Source organism: Notechis scutatus, chromosome 5, assembly GCF_049901735.1.
Source record: "Notechis scutatus isolate UNSWTSFEM ecotype Mainland chromosome 5, rNotScu1.2, whole genome shotgun sequence".
Lineage (NCBI taxonomy): Eukaryota > Metazoa > Chordata > Lepidosauria > Squamata > Elapidae > Notechis > Notechis scutatus.
In genome coordinates, this window is record NC_142013.1 from 45,838,537 (window position 1) to 45,851,732 (window position 13,196).

Here is a 13,196-nt window from a genome sequence, read left to right on the forward strand (position 1 = left end):
AATCTTACTAAAAACCAACGTATGCACCCAATATAATCAAGAAACCTGCCAGTATCTTGATCTATGGCTAGTGGTCTGTAGCTTTTCAAAATAATTAAGAAAAGGTGCTTCAGAAATAACATCTGCACAGGAACCTTCCACTCATGGTAACCCATAAAGCCTTACTTTACACAAAAGGATTCCTAAAAGCAGTGACTTCCCCCCCCCCCCCTTACAAAAAAAAAAGTTGGGCTAATTTAATGAAGTAAACTAGTGAAGAGCTTATTTGGAAGACCCATACAATTCTACTGCCAAACATAGAATGGCCCTAGGAAGCAATATTGAAGAATTACAAAAAGGGGGCATGGCTACAGCAGTTTAAAGCAACTAATAGCAATAGGCAGATCCAACACCCTAATTGCGTTTTCATCACGTCTACCTGTTGTGAATACTGCAAGGCATATAACCAGGAAAGTATTCTTTTAAAATTGGAGCAGGTAATTTTAAAAAGGCTGTACATTTGTGAGTTTCATTTCACATCCAAACTTTGATTGCACATCAGTCACACAACCCCATTATTAAATACAGTATTGTTCCACATTGCAGAAAATTAATACATTGCAGAAAGTCCCAATTTTCTCAAAGACAGAAAAAAATCTTAAAGATATAACCTAATTAAGACAAAGGACTTACATGGCATGCCATTTCTTCTTTCCTTGGTTCTTGTAGCAGATAAGACTTTTCTCCTATAAGAAAATCTTCATTTTTTTCTGTCCACGAGGGATGAAATTTACAAATTGTTATTGTGAGGAAATATATTCTTATATATTAAATATTTGATATTTTCTATTAAAATATTCATTTTATAAAACTGTTAACAAAGAAAAACTGAAACAATAAACAAAAGATAATGGAGAAGATTTTATTAAGTGGCTTTAGTCTTATTTTCCTGCTTCTTCTTGAATTATTATGTTCATATGATCAATTTTTGCAAGCATAGCTTCATTTTATTTTGGTTTGTTGTCCACACTTAAAATGCTGTGATGATAATATATTCTAAGTGTATCTATTGCATCTACCTGCTCTGTGGGTGAGATGGGGCAATAGAACGTTCACTTGTAAGGTAGTTTTGGATTTGAAAACTGCATAGATTAGCCAAATGCTTTGGTTAAACTTGTCTTTACAGGCCAAAATGCATCCAAACTGACTGGAATTGTGCTTTAGCATTAGTAGCGAATGCTGCAGGTTGTGTTGCTATGAGTTGGTAAGTTAATCTGCACCTTCTTCTTACTAAAAATATATGAAAGTGGCAATTGACTAAAATCATGAGCATAGTATAGGAAAAATTGTGACTTGAAATACAAGGGGAGTAAATATAACAATCATAAATTAATGAAATTAAAGAAAAAGAAATACAAAGGTATAGTAAATGGTATTGAGGTAAACCATATTTAATTTTATTTCCTTTTATCCATGGCCTTTAATTTCTACTGCTCAGTAGTGTACATTCCTTGAGTACAATAAACTCTTAATATGAGAAATACTTCAGTCTATTTCTGGAGAATGTCATCTGTGTCATTTTAATAATATTTTAAAGCAAGATTCTTGGTTTATTATCTGTTGGGGTTTAAGTAATCCAGATTTTTTTTTCTTAAAATAATGCCTTTACTAAGCAGTGATAGAACTGGCTCTGATCTAAATCCTGCAAAGCTGCACAATCCATGTCCTCAATGGGGCCACCAGCATTTTTGCATCCACAAAAAATCTTTGTACTGAAATTTCATGACAACATGTCCAGATTTAAACATATTTATTATTTCAGAATTAAGGATGGAGAAAGGAGATTGAGACCTAGCCACTAGGAGGCAAACTGCTTCCATTCTCTCTTTTTTAACTCTTCAAAAACCCTTACAAGCTGCTTTCATACATATTATTCTGGACAGAAAATCAGTATCATGATTTGGATCATTCTTTACATTTGTGGAGATTTTGCAAAATGGGAATGAAAGTATTTTGCCTCGTGTGACATCTCACATGCAACACCTCACATTCTTTTTTCAACTATTGAAAACCTCCCCCCCTTTTCTGACATTGTCACAGTCTTCTGCAGTCATCCAAAGATTAGGAGGCAGAGTTGCACCCATAGCCCTCAATTGTCAAACCTATCTAAACATGTTTTATTGTTAGCAAAAAAAATAGGTGTGTTACTACAGTTATCTCATCAGTCTCACTTTGAATTGCACCAGTGCAGCTCATGTAACAGTGGTGTTTACATCAATGTACCATGGGGTACACAATATTGCACATGCCACTGCATTCTGAATAATTTGAAGTTTTTGAATGTTCTGTTTTGCAATAGCTCAATCAGAGGTGACTAGGGTATGAATGATAATAAGCAGTGTCTCCTGATCTAGGAAGAGATACAATTGGTGTACAAGATATATTTATGCGGAGATTTTTCTCGCCATAGCTGCCAATTGCTCCTCAAGCAATTCCAATATTCCAAAATCTCAGGGGCTGCCACAAAGAAGAGGGAATCAAGCTATTCTCCAAAGCACCTGAGGGCAGGACAAGAAGCAATGGGTGGAAACTAATCAAGGAGAGAAGCAACTTAGAACTAAGGAGATATTTCCTGAAAGTTAGAACAATTAATCAGTGGAACAACTTGCCTCCAGAAGTTGTGAATGCCCCAACACTGGAAGTTTTTAAAAAGATGTTGAATAACCATTTGTCTGAAGTGGTGTAGGGTTTCCTGCCTAGGCAGGGGGTTGGACTAGAAGATCTCCAAGGTCCCTTCCAACTCTTCCCTTCCCTTCCCTTCCCTTCCCTTCCCTTCCCTTCCCTTCTATTCTATTCTATTCTATTCTATTCTATTCTATTCTATTCTATTCTATTCTATTCTATTCTATTCTAAGCAGGAGCTGTAAGTCCAGAAGGATTTCTAGATGGTATACCAATTCTGCTGGGGAATGTCACCAAACCCAGAATTAGTGATAGAAGTTTACTGGATACAAAGGGTCATAAAACCCAAAGTTACTCAGTCTTATTAGGGTTGAGCTGAAACTTCTTCCAGATCTGCACAGCTTCCAGACACTGGGATAGCACCTGAGGAACATCATTTGGATGCTTGGGGCCCAGAGATATCATCAGATATCACATGATATGTGATCTTCTGCTGACAAATGATCCTACCTCGTGATTTCATGTAGAAGTTAAATAGGGCAGGGAAAGAGTTTGAGGCCTGCATCCCCTCAAAAGCTGAAGGTTAGGACTAGATCTTTCTCCCATTATCAATGCCAAGCAGAATTGGCCTCAGAGAAAGAAAGACCATACTGATACCATAATTGGTTGCCTTTGAGAGATCAAAGAATGCCAGAATGAAATGATCCCACAAGAGGTCACCTACAAATGTAATTAAAACCATCTCAGTATTATAACCAACCCTGAAGCCCACACAATCTGCTTCCTTCAGAGTTCTTTTGGAGTGCTTGGCAGGTCAGACTTCTTTATCAGCTATTATAATCATGGATAAGAAAACTGTTATGATAGAACTATTTTATATCTATTATGAATAAACCATATTAGAGTTTATAAGATTTTATTGATCAGATTCTAGCATCCAATGAGTTCAAGCATTAATTCTTATATTAGTTGAATTTGGAAAAAGGGGACAAGAAAAATAGAGAAACAAAGGAAAAAGGGGTTTAAAAAGACCAGTTCATACCATGCTGCAAATCCAAGGAGTACAGAAAATTAGTACCACTTCACTACCTTTACAGCCATTATTTAGACTTTAATCTATATTCATACTCCTGTTTGGTCACATTCATGACTTTTTTTCCATGAATTGTGGTTTTTTTGGTAATTAAATATATAGATGTCATGCAATATATTTATTTCCACCCACCCACCCCATAAAATGGGGAATTAAAACCCAAATTGTAAGGTATTACATTAATATGTACAACTCTAAACTTTCCCACAAGTAAATTAACTGAGTGTAACCTGTTCCTTTACTATTATGTTAATATACATTTGCCTTTTGAGAATGGAAACTTCATAACATTTTGATGCCATTCAGATGCAACTTAGTTATGAATAATTCTGCAAATTTGCAAATAAGAGGAAAACTTTGTAGTGAATGCAGAATGATAGCTCAACATGACCCAGTAGCTTTTCAGAGAGTTCTTTCTCATAATTAGGTTATGCTAGGACAGTTCCAATATCCATGACATTCTTCCCTAGCAAAAAAGGAAGGTGATGTTTATCCAGCAGGCAAATTAGTTGCAGTATAAAGCAACCAAATGTTTGCATGATATGATAACTATATTTATAGTTTTTACCACAATGCTGTCATGAAATATGCCAGTTTTGTGCACAAAAATGTATAATTATACTATTAGAAAGGACCATTAGAGTGAATACTATCCACTCACTGTCACCTATTTAGGAGAATCTGAAAGAATGCAAATCCTGCTGAACTGCAAAATCTAGCGTTCAATAGGCTTTTCATGATGGATTGCTATGGATTATATAACTGTGTTCAGCAAAAACCTGTATTTTAAAATTTATGAATAATTCAGCCACATGGCTTGGAATGAGTAGAAAATTATCAGTTTGTAAAAGTAAGCTGTCAAAAAATGAAATGTTTTTGAACATCATAATTTAAATGTCCTTCATCAAGAATTCCAGAAATTACACCAGAAGTGCAAAACTAATGTTTGTTGTTTGGGCTGACAAGCAAAAATATATGGACAGTTATTTAGTTACCTTAGTTTAAAAAGTGTCCATGTCCTGTATTGTCTGATTCTAGGGGATTGTGCTGATCTCCATTTCTTGGCTGAAGGAGACCAGGTTATCCAAAGAAACTTCCATCTGGCAACATGACTATACATATACATACCAAGGCACATGGAACACTGGCACCTTCCTAATGAGGTGGTACCTATTTATCTACTTGCATTTGCACACTTTCAAGGAGCTGGGGCAATAACGGGAGCTCACCTTGTCATGTAGGACTCGGATCTTGGACAAACTCAGCGACTTTAACCACTGAGCCATCATGCCCCCTTCCAGGCAATGTACATGATGTAAACATAACAAAACAGGGAATCATCATGTCATGATCCCCATCATGATAATCTATTACTATTAGTAGTAATATTAAAATAATACAGTCAACCATTATGGTACTGAGCATAGTACATATTCATCTTTCAAAGACCTTCCAAACTATCTAGTCTTCATTTGCCTTTAAAAAAAACCATGAGAAAATGGTTGCCTTAGCCTTAGGGACAAGTTGTTTGAAACAAGATGACTACTGCTGATCTCCCTCCCACCATATCATGATGGCTATTAAGGCATATGTTATGCTGGTAATGGTACTGAATGTCAATATTTTTCTGCCTGACAGTCTAGTTTAGGGTAACTCAGACCCTTGTGGGTGTGCATGGTTTAGTGATTCACCTATAGGATTGCAGCAAAGAATTTGCAAGGAATCTTATGGATAAAGTTCATCAGAATCACATTATGTTGGACTCTGGCTTGGTAGCAGGTCCTGTGGAAGGGTTAGTTATCTGGCTTAGTTATCTGGGTAGAGTTTGTTGCTAACTGGATGTGATGAAATGGATAGGGTTTTGACAGATGTAGCTCAGCTACCCTGATGTTAGATCCATATTTTTCCTGGGGGGGCGAAAGGTTATGGGGAAAGTGGTTGTGCAGTAGTTTCAAAGGATTCTAAATTATCTGGACTATAATGATTCAGGCCCAGGTCAGACTAAGATATTACTGGATACCATCTGGTGAAATGGGAATTGAGTGCTGTATTTATCCTTGCTCTATTTTACTTCTCAGCAGTTTTCAATACCATTGATCATGATATGGTTCTGGACTGGCTTTAGGGGTTGAGAGTGGAACTTATTGTGTTGTTTCTCTTCCTTCCTCCAGGGCCAGTGGGTGTTGATAGGAGATAAGAGCTCAAACCTGCACCCCCTGCTATTTAGGTGTCACAGGACTCAGTGCTTTCTCTTCTCCTGCTTAATATCAATACGAAGCAACTGAGTACGGTCATCTGTCAGTTTGGGACAAGATATCAATAATATGCAGATGATAACCAGTTATATATCTCCATGCCAAACTGTCTGAGTGATGCCATAAAGGTATAGCTTCGATCACTGCAGCATATACATTTCTTTATGGGAACAACGTGCTGCAACGGAACCCTTGTAAGACCAAGTGTCTTTGAGTTTTAGGACTCTCTTTAGTTTTTAGGACCTTCCATCTCTTGTTCTGAATGGGGTTGAATTGTCTCAGGCAGATCCTATGCTCAGTTTGGGGACTCAGCTGCATTTGTGGCTCCTGCTCAAAGAAAAGGGTCTTTGAGCCATCTTCATATTGTGTGTCAATTGCACTCATTCTTGAACCAGGAAGCCCTGTTTATTGTCAATCACACATTAATCATCTCCCAATTGGATTACTACAATATGCTTTTGAGGGCTGCCTTTGAAGAGTATTTAGAAGTTTCAGTTGGTGCAAAATGTGGTAGCTTGATAAGTAATGGGTGCTGATTGCTTGGCACATGTGACATCTCTGCACTGTAAGCTGTGTGGCTGCTAGTATAGTTCCAGGTAAAATTCAAGGTGCTACTGGTTCCTTCAAAGATCATCATGTCTTAAGGTTGGGTTATTTATGGGAATGTCACTTTCCAATGGCGTTTAAACTGTTCCATTATATCTAGTGAGAGTACCAGGATCCATAATGAAGGTTTTTTCTGTCCTGCCACCACACCTCCCCCCCTCCCCCTGCCCTCTCTCTGTCTCTGTCTCTGTCTCTGTCTCTCTCTCTCTCTCTCTCTCACACACACACACACACCAGATGAGACTTGCTACCTTTTCTCAAGACATTAAAAACCCTATCTTTGCTGTTACATTTGGGGCCCTGATATTTTGAGAAAATCTACTTCTTGCTTATAACGATTGTGAAGTGTTGCATTTGTTCTTAGCTGCTATTTTATGCTGTGTTATGTTATTTATGTTTTTAATTGCTGGTTGTGTTTTTACTCTGCTTTTATTTTGTTTTCATTTTTAGCTACTTACTATTTACAAAGTAAATAAATAACACATAAGATCTTCAGCAGACATTATTTGCTTCTGAATAACAAAATAACAGAGTTGGAAGGGATCTTGAAGGTCTTCTAGTTCAACCTCCTGCTCAAGCAGGAAACCCTGTACCTGTGGTGGCTAACCTTTTTGGACTCCTGTGCCAAAAATTGTGCGCATGCTTGCATGTTCGCACTCGTGTGCCAGCACCCAGAGGCAATGCGTACCCCGTCTCCTACGCATGTGCGCGCAATGAGAAAAAATCAGAAGTGATGAAATGGGGCTAGATTTCGGCCTACAAAGCTTGCTGAAGCCTGCAGAAGCCTTCCTCGAGCCTTTGGGAGGCCGAAAAAGGTCTCAAACTGGCTGAAAATCAGCTGTGAGGCACACACATGTGCAGTGAGGTAAGTTTGCCATTTGTGCCATCACAAATGGCTCTGTGTGCCACCTGTGGCACGCATGCCATAGGTTTTCCATCACGGCCCTATACCATTTCATACAAATGGTTGTCCAATGTCTTCTTAAAAACCACAATTTCTGAGGCAAATCGTTCTCTGGATTTGGTAAGCAGAAGCTTTCTTTATGAGTCCACAATCCACAAAAGGCTTTATTGGTAGTGACTACTAACTTAATTGCATTTGGTAACTCAAAGGTAACTTGTTTTTTTCTGGATGATTTTCAAAGCAGCCTTACGTGGCCTTATGTGGAACAAATTGCAATAATTCATTTGCGGGTTACCAAAGGCTTGAATGACTATACTCAGTACCTCCTGTTCCATTTAGGGCTACAACTGGTGTATTAATTTAAACTGGCCAAAGCTCCTACTTGTTCTTTCAGCAACAGCCATGAATCGAAGATGTCCCCACTCCATCCCCAAGATACAGGCTTGTGTCTCTGGGAAGCATAACGTCATTAAAACTTAAATGTGATATAATTTTGAATCAATCAACTTCTGAATTAGCATCCACTTTTTCAAAGGGTTTGAAATGCTTATTTAATGGCATGTCAAAAAAAACAACACCAGCAACACAACATCTAAAATGGAACAAAAAATGAATTACTGACCAAATACCTCATTTTCTGACATGGGATCCTGGATGAACCTAAAGGAGTGGAAAATAAAATGATTATAATAATATTTTGGAAGAATTTGATAGGTAGATTAAACCTTCCAAATCCAATTTAAACATCTGGCTAACTGTTCAACCAGCTATAATAACATTCACTTAATTATTCTGAAATTTAAAGAAGAGAATCACTATGTTATCTTGATATTACATTGTACAGTTTAAACACCATGACCTTTTGGATTAAATGCATATCTACAAAATGCATATCCTAGAAAATTTGTGAAAGGACTGTATTATTTATTATAAAGCTTTGGATGAGTAAATTATTTTTCTATTCCTCTATTATAAATTGACAAAAAATTGTCAAATAATTAGGAAGAAGCTAATTTATTTGAGTCCCACTTCAGCCTTCATAAATATAGTTCACTTATAATATGCAATGTGTGCTGTGAGAAGAGTTCATTGACTGTAACACACACAAAAATTAACTACATAGTTTTAGATACTTGCAGCAGATTGGTCATAGTTTTCTGCTCAGTAGCTTAATATGCATTAAAGCTTCCTCCCTCCCAGGACTACAAATTTGTGTCACCAGCAATTGGGTTGGAATATTTATACAAGGGCCTCAAAATCCTACAGCAGCAAAATCTATCTTCTCCCATTTGCCAACAATCCAAGTAATCATTTTAATGCTTATGGACCCCGTAGAGATTATTCTCCACTTCCTATGATCAATTTCTTACTGAGCACGCAGAGCACGGCTAGCTTTCAGCAGCAGACTAGGATAGGGCAATCCTATGATTAGACAGAGTGAGGCAGTACATGTTGGGCAGCACACATAGTTCTGTTGAATTGCAGAACTATGCATGCTACATTACTTGGAAATACACTGTCTGTATTTCTTGATATTCTCAAGTGTGGTGAAGGGTGCTATCCTATTTACTATGTTGAAGCAGAGAGCAAAAGTAAAAGTGAAGTGCAGATGAGAAGGATAGAAGAGAGATTATTGCAGTGGTAAGGATCCACCTGAAACTCTCCAACTTGGGGATGAACGGAATAGATTGAGTTGCTGGATTATTGGGAATGTATGTGTTTAGATGTGTTGCCTTGTGCTTTGGTAAATGCAACCCCTTAGGAGATGGAAAAAGGATGGGGGTAGATAATTGGAATTGTTACTGCCAAGGATCCTGGTTTTGAACAAACAATGTAGGTTGAGACAGTGATGTGCAGAGACCAATAAGGCAAGATTATACTCTGAGCTTTCAGTTCGCTGTTATAATTCAAAGAGGCAGTTTATCAGTAATCTGTTTCCTTGTGCTATGACTCCTATTACTTAATGGCAAGTCTGCCTGTTATCAAATCCTGGGTGAGAATTTAATTCTGGCTTGCACCAGTCAAGACCCATGAGGACAAAAGGGGAGGGGATTCCTCATCTGGGTTTTAGATTTGGCATCAGACAGGAGCCCAAAGGAAAGAAGAAGAAGTGGCTTTTGTCTTCTTTTTGGAGGCTTTGCAAGTGACTAGAAGCAGTACACTACAGATAATACGAGTGCCAGGCTTTTCTTCTGACACTGAATCAGAAATTCAGAAATTATATCATGTATTCATAGATACCATGGCAACCATTGGTTTATTCCAAATCATCATGGCCCTGACTCATGTGGGTGGCCAAATGTTACACCTCACTTTTGTCTCAGAATGGAAGTGATATGTTCTGAGATCAATGGATATTAACATCTGTCTCTTATCATGGTCAGATCATTCTCTGACTGCTAAACAGCTGACAGATAAACCAATTGTTTCACCTCAGATTATGCTGTCTACAAAGTAATTAGATACAAAAGAGCAGATAATCTGTTTATATGTAATAAACAGAAAAGAATATTTTAACATCTCATTATGAAGATGTATTTTTCAAAATGCTATACATTCAAATTACCTCTACTATTTAACTTCAGTGTTTTTTAGTTTTCATTTAGTTATAATGTTAAATAACACAGGAGACTGCTTTAATCTAAATCAAGCCATTGCTCTTTCTAACTCAATATAATTCTAAGATTTTAGATACATGATTTTCCTCACTTTTGCTGGAAGAATCACAGATGATACAGATTAACAGAGTTGGAAGGGACCTTGTAAGTCATCTAGTCCAACCTTCTGCCCAAGCAGGAGACCCTATACCATTTCTGACAAATGGCAGTCCAATCTCTTCTTGAAAGCCTCCAGTGATGAAGCTTCCACAACTTCCGAAGGCAAGCTGTTCCATTGGTAGATTGTTCTCATTGTCAGAAAATTTCTCCTTATTTCTAGGTTGAATCTCTCCTTGATCAGTTTCCATCCATTATTCCTTGTCTGGCCTTTGAGTGCCTTGAAAAATAGCTTGACCCTTTCTCTCTGTGGCAGCCCCTCAGATATTGGAACACTGCTATCATGTTTCCCCTGGTCCTTCTCTTCACTAGACTAGCTATGCCCAGTTCCTGTTACTGTTCTTCATATGTTTTAGTCTCCAGTCCCCTAATCATCCTGGTTTCTCTTCTCTGCACTTTTTCTAGAGTCTCAATATCTTTTTATAGTGTGATGACCAAAACGGGATATAGTATTTTAGAAGTGGTCTTACTAAGGCTACAGTGGAACATGCCTTCAGGTTAGTCTTGACTGCTGGCACCTGCCTTGTGTTTAAGGCAGACCTAGAATGCACAGTTTCTAGCCTAACCATTATATTAGATTAAGTCTTGTAATACAACCTACAGCATACAAAATAGATGCAATGCTATAAAACTTTCCTCTAAAGCTATGGATACAACTCTTCCATGCTGGGAATTTATGGGAACTTCTACACTAACTGAATAATTCCACAAATGTATTAAGATCCCCTTCCCCAACTGATATATATGCCCAAGCCAGAGTTTCTTTTTTTTACCCACAATGGAAGGCCTGAAGCACCTTCTGCTGTTTAGAATGAATCTATTTGTAACCATGTAGGAGATAAGATTTTAGTGGGAATAGATGACACCTATTTGAAAAATACCATTACAAGCTTCAATACTTTCAGAAGACCATTTTTAAGACTTAACAACCACTTTGTCCAAAGTCACTATTTAATAAAATAAAATGGCTTAACAGTTAATCTCAGTTCATTTTGCAAATTGATTTGTGTTTGGTTGAAAAGTGATGGGAAAATTTATCAGAAGATTATCAGTTTATTGATATTGTGGTAGAAGTTTTCTGAGAAAAAATTTATCATTATGTAATCATCTGGAACAAAATAAAGGGCCCTATAATGTGAACAACCAGTAGCATAAAGATACAACAAGGTCTACATCTTATTACATCTAGCGTTTAGCCAGGTTTTGCAAACTAGACATGGTAGCCGGACTTGGGTAAACCAAAATCAGATTAATATTACTATTTGAAACACTATTTCAGCCCCTTCATTGAACTGTACAAAATAATTGTAATAAATACAAGTCATTGCAATATGTAATCCTGCCAAAATAATTGCAAACAAAATGGTAGAAAGCTGACAATGAACTGAGCAATTATTTTAGTTTTCAAAATTCACTTATCCAGAGGATGTCTACACATTCCATAAAAAGAACAGAGGCTAGGTAAGTGAATAAGTTTAAGATACCAAATGGAACAATCCAGTGCAAACGATCTCCACTTACTTTCTTTCTTTTATTGCTGTGTTTTCAGCATTAGCACATTCCTTTGAGAAAAAGAGAAGAAGAAAAAAAAAGGTTACCTTCAAGTTATTTGAAGGAATAGCACTTATAGTACTTAGACTTGTATACTACTTCACAGTGCTTTACAGCCATCTCTAAGGAGTTTACAAAGTCAGCATATTGCCCCCAGCAATCTGGGTCCTCCTTTTACCAACCTCAGAAGGATGGAAGGCTAAGTCAACCTTGAACCTGGTGAGATTTGAACTGCCAAATTGCAGGAAGCTGAAGTAGCCTGCAGTACTGCATTCTAACTACAGTACTACCACAGCTCAATAAATAAAATTTGTTTATAAAGCACTTCTTTAACAGAATCCATTTTTGTTCCTAATATTTTAATTAATTTATCAAAATATAAAATACAAAGAAAAATTAAAATACTGCAAAGGTAGGAGAGGAAATAGGGAAGAGGAAAAGGTCTACAGCAAAAGGGTAGAAAGGAAGAAAAGCATTGACTTCCAAATCTTTTTAGCCAGCTTTTAGAAAAGCTAATAATATACAGTCACAACTTTTTACTTTTACATTATATTTATAAAAGCGAAATACCGCTCATGGATCATCACAAAATCTCCAGAACCGTAACGCCTACAAAGTTTAAATTTGGCACATATGTTCCTCTTGGCTTCTAGGTGCTCACTAAGAAAGGATTTTTCAAAATGACCATCAGAGCATTCATATTTTGTATATTATTATTAACATGCTCTGATGCTAAGGACTTCTACTCCCCCTCCCCACCTGAAAAGAAATCTGTTCCAAATGCAAAACACAAGCAGAGGACAGGAGTTTTAGTTTCAGTTTTAGTTTCACAGCACCAAGCAGCTTTAGTACAGAACAGTTGAGCTAAGCCATGCCCAGGCTCCTCTCCTTCTTGCTCACACAGCAAATACTGTTTCAGTTTCCAAACAGCCCTCAACTCTCACACACAGACAGGATGCTAGCCAGATGAATACCGATGCATGCTGGTAGGCAGAGGAATAATTTCCTCCACTTATTTTCCTTCCCAAAAACTAAGCCCAACCACATAGTTTCGTAGTGAAGCATGGGTATCGAGCTAGTAATATATATTAGTCAATTCTATAACAACAAATCTATCTAATCAGCAAAACCCAAAGTCAAAGTTTCATTTTTTCCCCAACTCAGGCACAAAATCTAGAAGTGGTTTTTAAGTAGAAACAAAGATGTATTATTTTCTTTGATTAGGGTAGTCAGTTAAACCATCTCTGCTAATTCCATCAGTTTTTCCAGCCAGTCATCCATTGCAAAAATTAAAGTATCTTTCCTTTTTTGTGCATAGAGCATTTTTGCTGCTGTCAGCATATCTAACAATA

General features: G+C 37.2%; 1 protein-coding gene across 5 annotated transcripts in view; it reads right to left on the reverse strand.

Moving 5' to 3' along the window:
* SAMSN1 (SAM domain, SH3 domain and nuclear localization signals 1) overlaps window positions 1-13,196 on the reverse strand; it is a 101,313-nt gene that overhangs the window by 68,870 nt on the left and 19,247 nt on the right. For 4 of the 5 annotated variants that reach the window (XM_087966651.1, XM_087966650.1, XM_087966649.1 and 1 more), the window contains 3 exons: window positions 11,815-11,855; window positions 8,142-8,179; window positions 673-749 (listed from right to left, as the gene is read on the reverse strand). In XM_087966651.1, coding sequence (XP_087822777.1) covers window positions 673-749; window positions 8,142-8,179; window positions 11,815-11,855 — 156 coding nt within the window. Of the gene's footprint in view, window positions 1-672; window positions 750-8,141; window positions 8,180-11,814; window positions 11,856-13,196 lie in introns of those variants that run through there. The other variant, XM_087966652.1, reaches the window with a different exon arrangement.